Raw genomic sequence first — 17652 nt, forward strand, 5'->3', positions numbered from 1 at the left:
GTCCCCGTAGCTTATCCAAAGCATGGCACTGAAGATGCCAAGATGGCTCACAACATGAAACCCGAGGACAAAAGACTTAGTCCTAACCTTACAGTTGGCTCCTGCTAGACATATACATGCAAGTATCCGCGGCCCAGTGCAAACGCCCTAGACTTCTTGCTAAGACCAAAGGAGCAGGCATCAGGCACACACCACTAACTGTAGCCCAAGACGCCTTGCTCAGCCACACCCCCACGGGCACTCAGCAGTAATTAACATTAAGCAATAAGCGCAAGCTCGACTTAGTCACAGCAGCCTCAGGGTTGGTAAATCTTGTGCCAGCCGCCGCGGTCATACAAGAAACCCAAGCCAACAGTCGCACGGCGTAAAGAGTGGGCCAGCACCTGTCGTAATAACTAGGAAACCGAAACACGGCTAAGCTGTCATAAGCTCAAGACGTCCCTAAGGTCAACCTAAAAATGGTCCTAATAAGCCCGACTGACCAAACCCCACGAAAGCTAGGGCCCAAACTGGGATTAGATACCCCACTATGCCTAGCCTTAAATCCTGATGTGTACCATACCAAAACACATCCGCCCGAGAATTACGAGCACAAACGCTTAAAACTCTAAGGACTTGGCGGTGCCCCAAACCCACCTAGAGGAGCCTGTTCTGTAAACGACACCCCACGCTACACCCCACCACTTCTCGCCAGAAACAGCCTACATACCGCCGTCGCCAGCTCACCCTAATTGAAGGGCGCACAGTGAGCACAATAACCGCCCGCTAGTACGACAGGTCAAGGTATAGCCTATGAAGTGGAAGCAATGGGCTACATTTTCTAAGGTAGAACATTTCAACGGAAGGAGGCATGAAACTGCTTCTAGAAGGCGGATTTAGCAGTAAAGCAGGATAATAGAGCCTACTTTAAGTCGGCCCTGAGGCACGTACATACCGCCCGTCACCCTCCTCACAAGCCACCAACTCCAAATAACTAATCCACCACCACGGCCAAAGATGAGGTAAGTCGTAACAAGGTAAGTGTACCGGAAGGTGTACTTAGCATACCAGGGCGTAGCTATACAAACCAAAGCACTCAGCTTACACCTGAAAGATGTCTGTTACCAACCAGACCACCCTGAGCCCACTCTAGCCCAACCACGCACCTTAAACATTAATTAAAAATTCACCTACCCGTCACTAAGCTAAAACATTCTCCCACCTTAGTATAGGCGATAGAAAAGGCCCACCGGCGCAATAGAGCTCTGTACCGTAAGGGATAGATGAAATAAAAATGAAACCTCAAGCAATAAACAGCAAAGATATGCCCTTTTACCTCCTGCATCATGGTTTAGCAAGAACAACCAAGCAAAGCGAACTTAAGCTTGCCCCCCCGAAACCCATGCGAGCTACTTACAAGCAGCTGCCTCCGAGCGAACCCGTCTCTGTTGCAAAAGAGTGGGATGACTTGTCAGTAGAGGTGAAAAGCCAACCGAGCTGGGTGATAGCTGGTTACCTGCAAAACGAATCTAAGTTCACCCTTAGCCCCTCCCCAGGGATTCCTAGAAACCCAAGCTGAAGTGAGCTAAGAGCTATCTAAAGGAGGTACAGCTCCTTTAGCAAAGAACACAGCCTTCACTAGTGGATAACTCTAAGCCCCCTAAAAATTGTAGGCCCTCAAGCAGCCACCAACAAAGAGTGCGTCAAAGCTCCTAATAAAAAAAATACAAAAACAACACGACTCCCTTAAAACTAGCAGGTCAATCTATAGACAATAGAAGAACTAATGCTAAAATGAGTAACTGGGTAGCCTACTACCTCTCAGGCGCAAACTTACCTCCAATTACCATTAACAAGAAAATTAATGTCCCAACCACAACAAGACTAAGCATCCTAACACACTGTTAGCCCAACTCAGGTGCGCCCGCTAGAAAGATTAAAATCTGTAAAAGGAACTCAGCAAACACAAGGCCCGACTGTTTACCAAAAACATAGCCTCTAGCCCGACAAGTATTAGAGGTGATGCCTGCCCAGTGACACTACATTCAACGGCCGCGGTATCCTAACCGTGCAAAGGTAGCGCAATCAATTGTCCCATAAATCGAGACCTGTATGAACGGCTAAACGAGGTCTTAACTGTCTCTTACAGATAATCAGTGAAATTGATCTTCCTGTGCAAAAGCAGGAATAAAACCATAAGACGAGAAGACCCTGTGGAACTTAAAAATCAATGGCCACCACACACCAAACCTAAGCCTACCAGGCGCACTACATCCACAGCACTGGCCTATAATTTTTCGGTTGGGGCAACCTTGGAGTAAAACACACCCTCCAAAAATAAGACCGCCCGTCTTAACCAAGAACCACCCATCAACGTGCAAATAGCAACCAGACCCAATACAATTGAACAATGGACCAAGCTACCCCAGGGATAACAGCGCAATCTCTCCCAAGAGCCCCCATCGACGGAGAGGTTTACGACCTCGATGTTGGATCAGGACATCCCAATGGTGCAGCCGCTATTAAGGGTTCGTTTGTTCAACGATTAACAGTCCTACGTGATCTGAGTTCAGACCGGAGCAATCCAGGTCGGTTTCTATCTATGACAGACCCTTCTCAGTACGAAAGGACCGGAAGGGTGGGGCCAATACTTCCAAGCACGCCTCTCCTCCCCAAGCAATGACCCCAACTAAACTGCCCAAAGGACTACCCACTATAACCCCTAAAAAAGGGCCGCTAGTGTAGCAAAGCCTGGCAAATGCAAAAGGCTTAAGCCCTTTAACTAGAGGTTCAAATCCTCTCCCTAGCTCCCCATAACTCAACCATGACCCAGCCAACACCTCTGACACATCTTATCATATTCTCAGCCTATGCCCTTCCAGTCTTAATTGCCGTAGCCTTCCTAACCTTAGTAGAACGAAAAGTCTTAAGCTACATGCAAGCCCGAAAGGGTCCAAACATTGTAGGACCCTTTGGACTCCTACAACCCGTAGCAGATGGCGTAAAACTTTTTACCAAAGAACCCATCCGACCATCAACCTCCTCCCCCCTGCTCTTTACCCTAACCCCAGCATTAGCCCTCCTCCTTGCAATTTCCATCTGAACCCCCCTTCCCCTGCCCTTCTCCCTCGCAGACTTAAACCTAGGTCTACTATTCCTCCTAGCCATATCAAGCCTAGCAGTATATTCAATCCTATGGTCAGGCTGAGCCTCAAATTCAAAATACGCCCTGATCGGCGCCCTCCGAGCAGTTGCACAAACCATTTCATATGAGGTAACACTAGCCATTATCCTCCTATCCGTAATTATACTAAGCGGAAACTATACCTTAAACACCCTTACCACCACCCAAGAGCCCCTATACCTAATCTTCTCCACTTGACCCCTTGCAATAATATGATACATTTCCACTCTTGCCGAAACCAACCGCGCCCCATTCGACCTAACAGAAGGAGAATCCGAACTGGTCTCGGGCTTTAATGTAGAATACGCCGCAGGCCCATTTGCCCTGTTTTTCCTGGCTGAATATGCAAACATTATACTAATAAACACACTCACCACCATCATATTCATCAACCCTGGCTCCTTAGGTCTCCCCTTAGAGCTATTCCCAACAATCCTCGCTACAAAAACCCTCCTCCTATCCTCAGGCTTCCTATGAATCCGCGCCTCGTATCCACGATTTCGCTATGACCAACTCATGCACCTCCTCTGAAAAAACTTCCTACCACTAACACTAGCCCTGTGCCTCTGACACACCAGCATGCCAATCTGCTATGCAGGCCTCCCCCCCACCTAAAAACACCCACACAAGGAAATGTGCCTGAATGTCTAAGGGTCACTATGATAAAGTGAACATAGAGGCTCACCAACCCTCTCATTTCCTTATACAAACCTTAGGAAGACAGGAATCGAACCTGCACAAAAGAGATCAAAACCCTCCATACTCCCCCTATATTACTTCCTAGTAGGGTCAGCTAAACAAAAGCTATCGGGCCCATACCCCGAAAATGATGGTTCAACCCCTTCCTCTACTAAATGAGCCCCCTCACAAAACTAACATTCTCTCTAAGCCTCATACTAGGAACAACCATTACAATCTCAAGCAGCCACTGAATACTAGCCTGAGCCGGACTAGAGATCAACACCCTTGCTATCATCCCCTTCATTTCAAAATCACATCACCCCCGAGCTATCGAAGCTGCAATCAAATATTTCCTCACTCAAGCAACCGCCTCCGCATTAATCCTCTTCTCAAGCACAATCAACGCACAATTCACCGGACAATGAGATATTACCCAACTAACCCAGCCAACAGCCTCCTTGCTACTGACCGCAGCGATTGCAATAAAACTAGGCCTAGTGCCCTTCCACTTCTGATTTCCAGAGGTAATACAAGGCTCACCCATAACCACTGCCCTACTCCTCTCCACACTAATAAAACTCCCCCCCATCAGCATTCTCTTCTTAACCGCTCCCTCACTGAACCCACTCCTACTAACAACTATAGCCATCGCATCCACAGCCGTCGGAGGGTGAATAGGACTTAACCAGACACAAATCCGAAAAGTCCTAGCTTTCTCATCAATCGCCCACTTAGGCTGAATAACCATCATCCTCATTTACAACCCTAAGCTAACAATGGTAACCTTCTACCTATACGCCATAGTAACCACCCCTATTTTCTTAGCCCTCAACACAACCAACTCATCAAAACTAACCACAATAATAACCTCCTGAGCAAAAATACCCTCACTAAATGCATCCCTAATACTAACACTACTGTCCCTAGCCGGCCTACCTCCCCTCACCGGCTTTTTGCCAAAATGACTCATTATCCAAGAGCTAACAAAACAAGAAATATCAACTACAGCCATGGTCATCTCAATACTCTCCCTATTAGGCCTATTTTTCTACCTACGCCTTGCATATTGCTCCACAATCACACTTCCACCAAACACTACAAACTCCATAAAACAATGATACAATAATAAACCCGCAAGCACATCAATCGCCACATTAATTTCCCTATCAACCCTCCTCCTCCCCCTCTCTCCCATAATCTTAACCATTACCTAAGAAACTTAGGATAACCTGCCAACTAAACCGAAGGCCTTCAAAGCCTTAAATAAGAGTTAAACCCTCTTAGTTTCTGTCCACACCACTAAGACCCGCAGGACACTAAACCTGCACCATCTAAATGCAACTCAGACACTCTAATTAAGCTAGGGCCTCCATAATTAAACCTAGACAGACGGGCCTCGATCCCATAAACTTCTAATTAACAGCTAGACGCTCAAACCAACAAGCTTCTGTCTATCAGACTCCGGCACACTCTCAATGTACATCAATGAGTTTGCAACTCAACATGAACTTCACCACAGAGTCGATAAGAAGAGGAATTAAACCTCTGTAAAAAGGACTACAGCCTAACGCCTAAACACTCAGCCATCTTACCTGTGACCTTCATCAACCGATGATTATTTTCAACAAACCACAAAGACATTGGTACCTTGTACCTACTCTTCGGAGCATGGGCAGGCATAGCCGGCACCGCCCTCAGCCTCCTTATTCGGGCAGAACTTGGTCAACCAGGGACCCTCTTGGGAGACGACCAAATCTACAATGTCATTGTCACCGCCCATGCTTTCGTAATAATCTTCTTCATAGTCATACCCATCATAATCGGAGGATTTGGAAACTGACTAGTCCCCCTTATAATTGGAGCCCCAGACATAGCATTCCCCCGCATAAACAACATAAGCTTCTGACTACTCCCCCCATCCTTCCTATTGCTCCTAGCATCTTCCACAGTAGAAGCCGGAGTCGGAACAGGGTGAACCGTATACCCCCCTCTAGCAGGCAACTTAGCCCATGCTGGCGCCTCAGTAGATCTAGCCATCTTCTCCTTACACCTCGCAGGTGTATCCTCCATCCTAGGGGCAATCAACTTTATCACAACAGCCATTAACATAAAACCCCCTACCCTATCACAATACCAAACTCCACTATTCGTGTGATCCGTACTCATCACCGCCGTGCTCCTGTTACTCTCACTTCCAGTCCTAGCCGCCGGCATCACCATACTACTGACCGACCGAAACCTGAACACCACATTCTTCGACCCCGCCGGAGGAGGAGACCCCATTCTCTACCAGCATTTATTCTGATTCTTTGGTCACCCAGAAGTCTACATCCTAATCCTCCCAGGCTTCGGAATTATCTCACACGTCGTAACATACTACGCAGGTAAAAAAGAACCATTCGGGTACATAGGAATAGTCTGAGCCATGCTATCAATCGGATTCCTAGGCTTTATCGTATGAGCCCACCACATGTTCACCGTGGGAATAGACGTAGACACCCGAGCATACTTCACCTCCGCCACCATAATCATCGCTATCCCAACCGGCATCAAAGTATTCAGCTGATTAGCCACACTACACGGAGGCACCATCAAATGAGACCCACCAATACTATGAGCCCTGGGTTTCATCTTCCTATTCACAATCGGAGGACTAACAGGTATCGTACTGGCAAATTCCTCACTAGACATTGCCCTACACGACACATACTACGTAGTCGCCCACTTCCACTATGTCCTCTCAATAGGAGCTGTATTTGCCATCCTAGCCGGGTTCACCCATTGATTCCCACTATTCACCGGATACACCCTCCACCCCACATGATCCAAAACCCACTTTGGAGTTATATTCACAGGCGTAAACCTAACATTCTTCCCCCAACACTTCCTAGGCCTAGCCGGCATACCACGACGCTATTCAGACTACCCAGACGCCTACACCCTATGAAACACCCTATCCTCTATCGGCTCCTTAATTTCAATAACAGCCGTAGTCTTACTAATATTCATCATCTGAGAGGCATTCGCAGCAAAACGAAAAGTCCTTCAAACAGAACTAACCACCACCAACATCGAATGAATCTACGGCTGCCCACCCCCCTACCACACTTTCGAAGAACCAACCTTCGTCCAAACCCAAGAAAGGAAGGAATCGAACCCTCACACGATGGTTTCAAGCCAACTGCATCAAACCACTTATGCTTCTTTCTTATGGAGTGTTAGTAAACCCATTACACAGCTTTGTCAAAGCTAAGTCACAGGTGAAACCCCTGTACACCCCTACCATGGCCAACCAATCTCAATTCGGATTTCAAGACGCCTCCTCACCAATCATAGAAGAGCTCGTAGAATTCCACGACCACGCCCTAATGGTTGCACTCGCAATCTGCAGCCTAGTCCTATACCTACTAACACTTATACTAGCAGAAAAACTATCATCCAACACCGTAGATGCACAAGAAGTAGAACTCATCTGGACAATTCTACCCGCCATCGTTCTTATCCTACTTGCCCTTCCATCCCTGCAAATCCTATATATAATAGACGAAACTGACGAACCCGACCTAACTCTAAAAGCTATTGGACACCAATGATATTGAGCCTATGAATACACAGACTTCAAAGACTTAACATTTGATTCCTACATAATTCCAACCACAGAACTCTCTCCAGGACACTTCCGACTGCTAGAAGTAGACCATCGCGTTGTAGTCCCAATAGAATCCCCCATTCGCATCATCATCACCGCCAATGACGTACTCCACTCATGGGCTGTCCCATCCTTAGGCGTAAAAACTGACGCAATCCCAGGACGACTCAACCAAACATCCTTCATCACAACCCGACCGGGTATCTTCTATGGCCAATGCTCAGAAATCTGCGGAGCCAACCACAGCTACATACCTATCGTAGTAGAATCAACCCCTCTGACCCACTTCGAATACTGATCCGCACTACAACCATCCTAATCATTAAGAAGCTATGCATCAGCACTAGCCTTTTAAGCTAGAGAAAGAGGACAACCCACCCCTCCTTAATGGCATGCCCCAACTAAACCCAAATCCATGATTCCTAACCATACTCACCACCTGGGTAATCTTTTCACTAATCATCCAACCCAAACTCCTACCATTCACCCCCACCAACCACCCCCAAAACAAAACCAGCATCCTTGACAAATCCACCCCCTGAACCTGACCATGAACTTAAGCTTCTTCGACCAATTCTCAAGCCCCTATTTAATAGGCATACCCTTAGCCCTCCTTTCCATCCTCTTTCCCACCTTATTATTCCCTTCTCCTAACACTCGATGAGTCAACAACCGCCTCACCACCCTCCAATCATGACTAATTCACCTAACCACAAAACAACTAATAACACCCCTAAACAAAAAGGGTCACAAATGAGCACTAATCCTCACATCCCTAATAATACTACTCCTTACAATTAACCTACTAGGACTACTACCATACACATTCACTCCCACTACTCAACTGTCTATAAACATGGCACTGGCCTTCCCACTTTGACTTGCCACCCTCCTCACAGGACTACGAAACCAGCCCACAACCTCCCTAGGCCACCTACTGCCCGAAGGCACCCCCACCCCACTCATTCCCGCTCTAATTATAATTGAAACTACAAGCCTATTTATCCGCCCACTTGCACTCGGAGTCCGACTTACAGCAAACCTAACAGCAGGACACTTACTAATTCAACTCATTTCTACAGCTACCGCCGTCCTCCTTCCCATTATACCCGCAATTTCCATTGCAACCATACTAATCCTCCTACTACTCACCATCCTAGAAGTAGCAGTAGCTATAATCCAAGCATACGTTTTCGTCCTCCTACTAAGCTTATACTTACAAGAAAACATCTAATGGCCCACCAAGCACATCCCTTCCACATAGTAGACCCCAGCCCCTGACCAATCTCTGGAGCCGCTGCCGCCCTCCTCACCACATCAGGACTAGCTATGTGATTTCACTACAACACCCCCCAACCCCTAGCCTTAGGCCTAACCTCCATACTCCTCGTAATACTCCAATGATGACGAGACATTATCCGAGAAAGCACATTCCAAGGCCACCACACACTCCCAGTACAAAAAGGCCTTCGATACGGAATAATCCTATTTATCACATCAGAAGTTTTCTTCTTCCTGGGCTTCTTCTGAGCCTTCTTCCACTCAAGCCTAGCCCCCACACCAGAGCTAGGAGGACAATGACCCCCAACAGGAATCAAACCCATAAACCCCATAGAAGTGCCCCTACTTAACACCGCCATCCTACTGGCATCAGGAGTTACCGTCACATGAGCCCACCATAGCATCACCGAAGGAACCCGCAAACAAGCAATCCAAGCCCTCGGCCTAACTGTCCTCCTAGGTGCCTACTTCACAGCCCTCCAAGCCATAGAATACTATGAAGCCCCATTCTCAATCGCCGACAGTGTATACGGCTCAACCTTCTTCATCGCCACAGGATTCCACGGCCTACACGTAATCATCGGATCTTCCTTCCTCCTAATCTGCCTACTACGACTAATCAACTTCCATTTTACACCAAACCACCACTTTGGATTCGAAGCTGCAGCCTGATACTGACACTTCGTAGATGTCATTTGACTATTCCTATATATAACTATTTACTGATGAGGATCATGCTCCCCTAGTATATTAATTACAATTGACTTCCAATCTCTAAAATCTGGTATAACCCCAGAGGGAAGCAATAAACATAATCCTCTTCATACTCGCACTATCCCTAGCCCTAAGCATCACACTAATCTCCCTAAACTTCTGACTAGCCCAAATAACCCCAGACTCAGAAAAACTATCCCCATATGAGTGTGGATTTGACCCCCTAGGATCAGCTCGACTGCCATTCTCAATCCGATTCTTCCTCAGTAGCAATCTTATTCCTCTTATTTGACCTGGAAATTGCACTCCTACTCCCCCTACCATGAGCCACTCAACTACAATCCCCCACCACCACCCTAGCCTGAACCCTACTGATCATTACCCTACTCACGCTTGGATTAATCTACGAATGACTTCAAGGAGGCCTAGAATGAGCAGAATAATAGAAAGTTAGTCTAATCAAGACAGTTGATTTCGACTCAACAAACCATAGCCCTGCCCTATGACTTTCTACATGTCCCCTATACACCTAAGCTACTGCTCAGCCTTCGCCCTAAGCAGCCTAGGCCTCACTCTCCACCGCACCCACCTAATCTCCGCCCTATTATGCTTAGAGAGCATAATATTGTCCCTATACATCGCCCTGTCAACACTCCCCATTGAAAACCAAACAACATCACTTGCTCTAGCACCGATCTTCATACTAACATTCTCAGCTTGCGAGGCTGGCACAGGCTTGTCTATACTAGTAGCCTCAACCCGCACTCACGGCTCCGACCACCTACACAACCTAAACCTCCTCCAATGCTAAAAATCCTCCTCCCAACACTTCTTCTACCCCCAACAGCTCTCTTATCCCCAACAAAATTCCTGTGAGTTAACACCACGGCCCACAGCCTACTAATCGCCCTCCTCAGCCTACACTGACTCCTCCCCACATACTACCCAAGCAAGACCTTAACTCAATGAACTGGCATAGACCAAATTTCCTCCCCGCTCCTAACACTCACCTGCTGACTACTACCCCTCATAATCCTAGCCTCTCAAAACCACCTCCAACATGAACCCACCCCACGAAAACGAACCTTTATCCTAACCCTAACCCTCACCCAACCCCTTATTGTCCTGGCATTTTCAGCCACAGAACTCATACTGTTCTACATCTCATTCGAAGCAACCCTAATCCCAACCCTGGCCCTAATCACCCGATGGGGAAACCAACCAGACCGCCTAAGCGCAGGCATCTACCTAATATTTTACACCCTCATCAGCTCCCTACCACTACTAGTCACAATCCTAGCCCTACACTCCCAAACTGGCACCCTCCACCTTCTAATAATAAAACTTAATCATCCCACCATACCCCACTCATGAACAGGCGTCCTATCAACCCTAGCCCTACTTCTAGCGTTCATAGTAAAAGCACCCCTCTACGGACTTCACCTGTGACTCCCCAAAGCCCACGTAGAGGCCCCAATCACAGGGTCCATACTACTCGCAGCCCTCCTCCTAAAACTAGGAGGATACGGCATTATACGAATAACCCTACTAATAAACCCCCTCCTAAGCCACTTATACTACCCATTTATCACCCTAGCACTGTGAGGGGCACTAATAACTAGCTCAATTTGCCTCCGACAAATTGACTTAAAATCACTCATCGCCTACTCATCCGTAAGCCACATAGGACTCGTGATCGCAGCTAGCATAATCCAGACCCCCTGATCATTTTCAGGAGCAATAATCCTCATAATCTCTCATGGCCTAACCTCCTCAATACTATTCTGCCTGGCCAATACCAACTACGAACGTACACACAGTCGAATCCTATTAATGACACGAGGCCTCCAGCCTCTCCTCCCACTAATAGCAACTTGATGATTACTAGCAAACCTCACAAACATAGCACTACCTCCCACCACTAATCTAATAGCAGAATTAACCATCATAACTGCACTATTCAACTGATCCACCCCAACAATTATTCTCACCGGAACCGCAAGCCTAATAACCGCCCTATACACCCTCTACCTCCTCCTCACAACCCAACGAGGAATCACTCCAACCCACATTACCCGTTTACAAAATTCAAACACACGAGAACATCTCCTAATAACCCTACACATCCTCCCCCTAATTCTACTCATCTTCAAACCTGCCCTTATGTCCGGCATACCTCAATGCAAGCATAGTTTAAACCCAAACATCAGGTTGTGATCCTGGAAATAGAAGCTCAAACCCTTCTTGCTCGCCGAGGGGAAGTTCAACCAGCAAGAACTGCTAATTCCTGCATCTGAGTTTAAAACCTCAGTCCCCTTGCTTTTAAAGGATAGTAGCAATCCACTGGTCTTAGGAACCAATCACCTTGGTGCAAATCCAAGTAAAAGCAATGGAGACTACACTACTCCTAAGCACCTTCACAATCCTTGCACTAACATTAATCGCAACCCCAATAATACTTCCCCTCCTAACAAAAACCCTAAAAAACTCCCCAACCACTATCACCCACGCCACCAAAACAGCATTCCTAATCAGCTTGGTGCCCATAATGATCTTTATTTACTCAAACACAGAAAGCATCACCACCTGCTGAGAATGAAAACTCACCACAAACTTTAAAATCCCAGTTAGCCTAAAAATAGACCAATACTCAATCATGTTTTTCCCCATCGCACTATTTGTAACTTGATCCATCCTACAATTCGCAACATGGTACATAACCCCAGAACCAAATATCACAAAATTCTTCTCCTATCTGTCTATCTTCTTAATCGCTATACTAACTCTAACTCTCGCCAACAACATATTCCTCCTATTCGTGGGCTGAGAAGGAGTAGGAATCATATCGTTCATACTAATTGGATGATGACATGCACGAGCAAAAGCCAACACAGCTGCCCTGCAAGCCGTACTCTACAACCGAATTGGGGATATTGGCCTCATCATCAGCATAGCATGAATAGCATCCACCACAAACACCTGAGAAATCCAACAAACCTCCTCCCACACATACACCCCAATACTCCCCCTCCTAGGCCTCATCCTAGCGGCCATGGGAAAATCAGCCCAATTCGGCCTACACCCCTGACTCCCAGCTGCCATAGAAGGCCCCACACCCGTCTCCGCCCTACTCCACTCCAGCACCATAGTAGTAGCCGGAATCTTCCTACTCATCCGAACCCACCCCATACTATCCAACAACCAAACTGCCCTAACCGCATGTTTGTGCTTAGGTGCACTCTCCACATTATTCGCCGCCACATGCGCTCTAACCCAAAACGATATTAAAAAAATCATCGCCTTCTCCACATCAAGTCAACTAGGCCTAATAATAGTTGCCATCGGACTAAACCTCCCCCAACTAGCCTTCCTTCACATCTCAACACACGCATTCTTTAAAGCCATACTATTCCTCTGCTCAGGCTCAATCATCCACAATCTAGCCGGAGAACAAGACATTCGAAAAATAGGGGGCCTACAAAAAACACTACCCACAACCACATCCTGCCTAACCATTGGCAATCTAGCACTAATAGGAACCCCCTTCCTGGCAGGATTCTACTCAAAAGACCTGATCATCGAAAACCTAAACACCTCGTACTTAAACACATGAGCACTTACCCTAACCCTCCTGGCCACATCCTTTACAGCAGCCTACAGTCTCCGCATAACATCTCTAGTCCAAGCAGGATTCACCCGAATTTCCACAACAACCCCAATCAACGAAAACAACTCACTAATTACTAACCCCATTCTACGTCTAGCCATAGGCACCATCTTATCAGGACTACTCATCACATCCTACACCATCCCCACAAAAACCCCTCCCATAACCATACCCACAACCACAAAAACTGCAGCCATTCTAGTCACAATCCTAGGCATCATCCTAGCACTAGAATTATCAAATATGACCCACACCCTAACACACCCCAAACAAAACATCTACTCAAACTTCTCCACCAACCTGGGATACTTCAACCCACTAACCCATCGCCCTAGCACCACAAACCTACTAAACCACGGACAAAAATTCGCCCTACACCTAACCGACCTGTTCTGATACAAAAAAATAGGCCCCGAAGGACTTGCTAATCTGCAACAAATAGCCGCAAAAACCTCAACAACCCTGCACACAGGATTAATTAAAACATACCTAGGATCCTTTGCCCTATCAATCACCATCATCCTGCTAACACTTAGAGGAAACTAATGGCACCCAACATTCGAAAGTCACACCCCCTAATAAAAATAATTAACAACTCCCTAATCGACCTCCCCACCCCATCCAACATCTCCATATGATGAAACTTCGGATCCTTACTAGGAATCTGCCTAGCTACCCAAATCCTAACCGGCCTACTACTAGCCATACACTATACCGCAGACACAACCCTAGCCTTCTCATCCGTCGCCCACACATGTCGAAACGTACAGTATGGGTGATTGATTCGCAACCTGCACGCTAACGGAGCATCACTATTCTTTATCTGCATCTACATACACATCGGACGAGGCATCTACTACGGTTCCTACCTGTACAAAGAAACATGAAATACAGGCATCATCCTTCTGCTCACACTGATAGCAACAGCCTTCGTCGGCTACGTACTGCCCTGAGGACAAATATCATTCTGAGGCGCCACAGTAATCACCAACTTATTCTCAGCAATTCCATACATCGGCCAAACCCTGGTTGAGTGAGCCTGAGGAGGGTTCTCAGTGGACAACCCAACACTAACCCGATTCTTTGCCCTACACTTTCTTCTGCCATTCTTAATCGCAGGACTCACCCTAATTCACCTTACCTTCCTGCATGAATCAGGCTCAAACAACCCCCTAGGAATAACATCAAACTGCGATAAAATCCCATTCCATCCCTACTATTCCCTTAAGGACCTCCTAGGGTTCATACTCATATATCTCCCCCTAATGACCCTGGCCCTATTCACCCCAAACCTACTAAGCGACCCAGAAAACTTTACACCAGCAAACCCCCTAGTCACCCCCCCACACATCAAACCAGAATGATACTTCCTATTTGCCTACGCCATTCTACGCTCAATCCCCAACAAACTAGGCGGGGTCCTAGCACTAGCCGCCTCCGTACTAATCCTATTCCTAAACCCACTACTCCACAAATCCAAACAACGCACAATAACCTTCCGCCCACTGTCCCAATCACTATTCTGACTCCTAGTCACTAATCTAGCTATTCTAACCTGAGTAGGGAGCCAACCTGTCGAACAACCATTCATCATTATCGGACAACTAGCCTCCCTCTCCTACTTCACAATCCTCCTAATCCTCCTCCCTCTCACCGGAGCCCTAGAAAACAAAATCCTCAACTACTAAGCACTCTAATAGTTTATAAAAACATTGGTCTTGTAAACCAAAGAATGAAGGCCTGCAACCTTCTTAGAGTTCTCACTACCCCTCCCAAATGCCAGCTCAAGCTGGCATTTTTACCAAAACTAACCAACCCCCTTAAAAACAAAGCCCCTCACCACCCCAATGCCAGCTCAAGCTGGCATTTTTACCAAAACTAACCAACCCCCTTAAAAACAAAGCCCCTCACCACCCCAATGCCAGCTCAAGCTGGCATTTTTACCAAAACTAACCAACCCCCTTAAAAACAAAGCCCCTCACCACCCCAATGCCAGCTCAAGCTGGCATTTTCACCAAAACTAGCCAATCCCTTTAAAAACAAAGCCTCTCACCACCCCCCCCTCCCCCCCTATGTATTACTTCGCATTAATATAATTACCCCATTACATTACAACTCAATGTACTGGATTCATATAATGCATGTACTGTACCCATACCATGTTTTGTCGGGCATAAGATTGTCGACAGCCATCTATACATTCTAGGACAAATCAAGCAATGAAGCACGGAACGTTCCCTATCTCCCCTCGAGCTAAATCCATTAAAGTTGAGCTTTATACACCAAATTGTATCCACAACACGGAAGTGCCTTAATACATAATATTAATGGTAACAGGCCATAGTACCTAAATCAATTCTCGTAGTGCCGGTTTCAGGTATTAGGTTATCTATTAATCGTCCTTCTCACGAGGTTCGGACTACTGCCGTTGCATAATCTCATCACACGACCAGCGTCAGGATCATTCTTTCCCCCTACACCCCTAGCACAACTTGCACTTTTGCGCCTCTGGTTCCTCGGTCAGGGCCATAACTTGGCTCTTCCCTTGAACTTGCCCTTCTCGGAGCCATCTGGTTCGCTTTATTCCACTTCTAAGTCCGTGATCGCGGCATTTTCCCTTTTTGGCGCGGCTGGTTCTCTTTTTTTTTGGAACGCTTCACAGGTGACCCTTCTGAGTGCAACGGGAGCCCTTAGATAGGTCTGAGCATTATGGACTTCGAGCCGTTCCTCACCCTCAGGAGTTGCTGAATGAGACGGTTTGCGTATTTGGAGTCAACCACCGTTACCCTGATGCACTTGCTATCCGCATTTAGTTATGATTCATCCACTTAAATAGAAGGTACCAATATATATGAATGCTTGTTGGACATGCTTTACTATCTTCCTCAATCATTCCTAACAACCAAACAAAAAACCTAAAAACCCCTACCCACCACCCCACCAAAATTTGCCATCCCATCCCGTTGTTATATCTTCGATTTTTTTCATCCAACATCACACGCCTCGGCGCTGGAGTTACATTAACAATTACACCCATTTTTTACGCCACCCCCCCACCCCAACATTAAATTTCAGCCGCAACTTCAGAAAAAGAGGACTCAAACCTCTATCACCAACTCCCAAAGCTGGCATTCTCATTAAACTATCTTCTGAACCACCCAACAAACCTAAACTGCCCGAATCGCCCCACGAGATAACCCTCGCACAAGCTCCAACACCACAAACAAAGTCAACAACAACCCTCAACCGGCAATAAAAAACATTCCAGCCCCATGAGAATAAAACATTGCCACCCCACCAAAATCTAACCGTACAGAAACTATCCCCCCACTATCAACAGTACCCACCCCGTAACCCAAACAACCAACATCACCAACAACCATAACCCCAACAAGCAACAACAAAGTCAATCCAACGCCACACCCCACAACCCGTCAATTCCCCCAAGCCTCAGGAAAAGGGTCTGCCGCCAACGCCACAGAATAAACAAAAACAACCAACATCCCTCCCAAATAAACCATAAGCAACACCAACGAAATAAAAGAGACCCCCAAACTCATCAACCACCCACACCCAACAACAGACCCTAACACCAACCCAACCACCCCATAATACGGAGAAGGATTAGACGCAACCGCTAACGCCCCAAAAACAAAGCACACCCCCAAGAAAAACACAAAATAAGTCATGACTATTCTCGCCCGGCGCCTCCCCAGGACCTAAAGCTTGAAAAACTATCGTTGTACAATTCAACTACGAGAACCTCAAACACCCCGTCCACCCTCAAACCCAACCTCCCACCCAACATCTTATATACTCCACAAACACCACCCACCTGGCGCCCCAACACTAAAATCATATTAACTCAAACCCCAACACCCATAAAAACCACAAACACCTAAATAGTCAACAAAACAAGTAAAACCAACCAAACTAGACGAAACAAACAAAATAAAATAAACGAAATAAACGAAATAAACGAAATAAACGAAATAAACGAAATAAACGAAATAACGAAATAACGAAATAACGAAATAAACGAAATAAACGAAATAACGAAATAACGAAATAACGAAATAACGAAATAACGAAATAACGAAATAACGAAATAACGAAATAACGAAATAACGAAATAAACGAAATAAACGAAATAAACGAAATAAACGAAATAAACGAAATAAACGAAATAACGAAATAACGAAATAACGAAATAACGAAATAACGAAATAACGAAATAACGAAATAACGAAATAAACGAAATAAACGAAATAAACGAAATAAACGAAATAAACGAAATAACGAAATAACGAAATAACGAAATAACGAAATAACGAAATAACGAAATAACGAAATAACGAAATAACGAAATAACGAAATAACGAAATAAACGAAATAACGAAATAACGAAATAAACGAAATAACGAAATAAACGAAATAAACGAAATAAACGAAATAAACGAAATAACGAAATAACGAAATAACGAAATAACAGAACAT

The 17652-nt window shown here is 46.1% G+C and overlaps 13 protein-coding genes and 24 non-coding genes across 37 annotated transcripts, besides 2 other annotated features; 28 read left to right on the forward strand and 9 right to left on the reverse strand. All coding sequences in view use genetic code 2, as the record gives it.

Moving 5' to 3' along the window:
* KIH17_mgt01 lies at nucleotides 1-70 on the forward strand. Its single transcript has one exon. It is a non-coding gene; the product is annotated as a tRNA-Phe (tRNA).
* Nucleotides 71-1047, forward strand: KIH17_mgr02. The gene has a single exon. It is a non-coding gene; the product is annotated as a 12S ribosomal RNA (ribosomal RNA).
* On the forward strand, nucleotides 1048-1121 carry KIH17_mgt02. Its single transcript has one exon. It is a non-coding gene; the product is annotated as a tRNA-Val (tRNA).
* KIH17_mgr01 lies at nucleotides 1122-2714 on the forward strand. Its single transcript has one exon. It is a non-coding gene; the product is annotated as a 16S ribosomal RNA (ribosomal RNA).
* On the forward strand, nucleotides 2715-2788 carry KIH17_mgt03. Its single transcript has one exon. It is a non-coding gene; the product is annotated as a tRNA-Leu (tRNA).
* A 15-nt stretch (nucleotides 2789-2803) lies between these two features.
* ND1 (NADH dehydrogenase subunit 1) lies at nucleotides 2804-3778 on the forward strand. The gene has a single exon. It carries the CDS (start codon nucleotides 2804-2806, stop codon nucleotides 3776-3778), a length of 975 nt encoding a protein of 324 aa, YP_010059949.1.
* Nucleotides 3779-3792: 14 nt separating this feature from the next.
* KIH17_mgt04 lies at nucleotides 3793-3865 on the forward strand. Its single transcript has one exon. It is a non-coding gene; the product is annotated as a tRNA-Ile (tRNA).
* A 10-nt stretch (nucleotides 3866-3875) lies between these two features.
* Nucleotides 3876-3946, reverse strand: KIH17_mgt05. Its single transcript has one exon. It is a non-coding gene; the product is annotated as a tRNA-Gln (tRNA).
* Nucleotides 3946-4016, forward strand: KIH17_mgt06. The gene has a single exon. It is a non-coding gene; the product is annotated as a tRNA-Met (tRNA).
* Nucleotide 4017: 1 nt separating this feature from the next.
* Nucleotides 4018-5057, forward strand: ND2 (NADH dehydrogenase subunit 2). Its single transcript has one exon. A coding segment is annotated over exon 1 (1040 nt).
* On the forward strand, nucleotides 5058-5134 carry KIH17_mgt07. The gene has a single exon. It is a non-coding gene; the product is annotated as a tRNA-Trp (tRNA).
* Nucleotides 5135-5144: 10 nt separating this feature from the next.
* Nucleotides 5145-5214, reverse strand: KIH17_mgt08. The gene has a single exon. It is a non-coding gene; the product is annotated as a tRNA-Ala (tRNA).
* Nucleotides 5215-5225: 11 nt separating this feature from the next.
* On the reverse strand, nucleotides 5226-5298 carry KIH17_mgt09. Its single transcript has one exon. It is a non-coding gene; the product is annotated as a tRNA-Asn (tRNA).
* A 2-nt stretch (nucleotides 5299-5300) lies between these two features.
* KIH17_mgt10 lies at nucleotides 5301-5367 on the reverse strand. The gene has a single exon. It is a non-coding gene; the product is annotated as a tRNA-Cys (tRNA).
* On the reverse strand, nucleotides 5367-5437 carry KIH17_mgt11. Its single transcript has one exon. It is a non-coding gene; the product is annotated as a tRNA-Tyr (tRNA).
* Nucleotide 5438: 1 nt separating this feature from the next.
* On the forward strand, nucleotides 5439-6989 carry COX1 (cytochrome c oxidase subunit I). Its single transcript has one exon. The coding sequence runs from the start codon at nucleotides 5439-5441 to the stop codon at nucleotides 6987-6989; it is 1551 nt and encodes a 516-aa protein (YP_010059951.1).
* Nucleotides 6981-7054, reverse strand: KIH17_mgt12. The gene has a single exon. It is a non-coding gene; the product is annotated as a tRNA-Ser (tRNA).
* A 2-nt stretch (nucleotides 7055-7056) lies between these two features.
* KIH17_mgt13 lies at nucleotides 7057-7125 on the forward strand. Its single transcript has one exon. It is a non-coding gene; the product is annotated as a tRNA-Asp (tRNA).
* A 3-nt stretch (nucleotides 7126-7128) lies between these two features.
* COX2 (cytochrome c oxidase subunit II) lies at nucleotides 7129-7812 on the forward strand. Its single transcript has one exon. It carries the CDS (start codon nucleotides 7129-7131, stop codon nucleotides 7810-7812), a length of 684 nt encoding a protein of 227 aa, YP_010059952.1.
* Nucleotide 7813: 1 nt separating this feature from the next.
* KIH17_mgt14 lies at nucleotides 7814-7884 on the forward strand. The gene has a single exon. It is a non-coding gene; the product is annotated as a tRNA-Lys (tRNA).
* Nucleotide 7885: 1 nt separating this feature from the next.
* On the forward strand, nucleotides 7886-8053 carry ATP8 (ATP synthase F0 subunit 8). The gene has a single exon. The coding sequence runs from the start codon at nucleotides 7886-7888 to the stop codon at nucleotides 8051-8053; it is 168 nt and encodes a 55-aa protein (YP_010059953.1).
* On the forward strand, nucleotides 8044-8727 carry ATP6 (ATP synthase F0 subunit 6). The gene has a single exon. The coding sequence runs from the start codon at nucleotides 8044-8046 to the stop codon at nucleotides 8725-8727; it is 684 nt and encodes a 227-aa protein (YP_010059954.1).
* On the forward strand, nucleotides 8727-9510 carry COX3 (cytochrome c oxidase subunit III). The gene has a single exon. A coding segment is annotated over exon 1 (784 nt).
* Nucleotides 9511-9579, forward strand: KIH17_mgt15. Its single transcript has one exon. It is a non-coding gene; the product is annotated as a tRNA-Gly (tRNA).
* On the forward strand, nucleotides 9580-9931 carry ND3 (NADH dehydrogenase subunit 3). The gene is given in 2 exon segments: nucleotides 9580-9753; nucleotides 9755-9931. The coding sequence occupies 2 exon segments, from the start codon at nucleotides 9580-9582 to the stop codon at nucleotides 9929-9931; spliced, it is 351 nt and encodes a 116-aa protein (YP_010059956.1).
* A 1-nt stretch (nucleotide 9932) lies between these two features.
* On the forward strand, nucleotides 9933-10001 carry KIH17_mgt16. Its single transcript has one exon. It is a non-coding gene; the product is annotated as a tRNA-Arg (tRNA).
* A 1-nt stretch (nucleotide 10002) lies between these two features.
* On the forward strand, nucleotides 10003-10299 carry ND4L (NADH dehydrogenase subunit 4L). Its single transcript has one exon. The coding sequence runs from the start codon at nucleotides 10003-10005 to the stop codon at nucleotides 10297-10299; it is 297 nt and encodes a 98-aa protein (YP_010059957.1).
* On the forward strand, nucleotides 10293-11670 carry ND4 (NADH dehydrogenase subunit 4). The gene has a single exon. A coding segment is annotated over exon 1 (1378 nt).
* KIH17_mgt17 lies at nucleotides 11671-11741 on the forward strand. Its single transcript has one exon. It is a non-coding gene; the product is annotated as a tRNA-His (tRNA).
* KIH17_mgt18 lies at nucleotides 11742-11807 on the forward strand. Its single transcript has one exon. It is a non-coding gene; the product is annotated as a tRNA-Ser (tRNA).
* On the forward strand, nucleotides 11807-11877 carry KIH17_mgt19. The gene has a single exon. It is a non-coding gene; the product is annotated as a tRNA-Leu (tRNA).
* Nucleotides 11878-13692, forward strand: ND5 (NADH dehydrogenase subunit 5). The gene has a single exon. It carries the CDS (start codon nucleotides 11878-11880, stop codon nucleotides 13690-13692), a length of 1815 nt encoding a protein of 604 aa, YP_010059959.1.
* An 8-nt stretch (nucleotides 13693-13700) lies between these two features.
* CYTB (cytochrome b) lies at nucleotides 13701-14843 on the forward strand. The gene has a single exon. The coding sequence runs from the start codon at nucleotides 13701-13703 to the stop codon at nucleotides 14841-14843; it is 1143 nt and encodes a 380-aa protein (YP_010059960.1).
* Nucleotides 14844-14845: 2 nt separating this feature from the next.
* On the forward strand, nucleotides 14846-14914 carry KIH17_mgt20. The gene has a single exon. It is a non-coding gene; the product is annotated as a tRNA-Thr (tRNA).
* Nucleotides 14915-16238: a sequence feature (control region).
* Nucleotides 16239-16307, reverse strand: KIH17_mgt21. The gene has a single exon. It is a non-coding gene; the product is annotated as a tRNA-Pro (tRNA).
* Nucleotides 16308-16322: 15 nt separating this feature from the next.
* ND6 (NADH dehydrogenase subunit 6) lies at nucleotides 16323-16844 on the reverse strand. The gene has a single exon. The coding sequence runs from the start codon at nucleotides 16842-16844 to the stop codon at nucleotides 16323-16325; it is 522 nt and encodes a 173-aa protein (YP_010059961.1).
* A 3-nt stretch (nucleotides 16845-16847) lies between these two features.
* Nucleotides 16848-16918, reverse strand: KIH17_mgt22. The gene has a single exon. It is a non-coding gene; the product is annotated as a tRNA-Glu (tRNA).
* Nucleotides 16919-17652: a sequence feature (control region).

Source organism: Falco naumanni, mitochondrion, assembly GCF_017639655.2.
Source record: "Falco naumanni isolate bFalNau1 mitochondrion, complete sequence".
Classification (NCBI taxonomy): Eukaryota; Metazoa; Chordata; class Aves; order Falconiformes; family Falconidae; genus Falco; species Falco naumanni.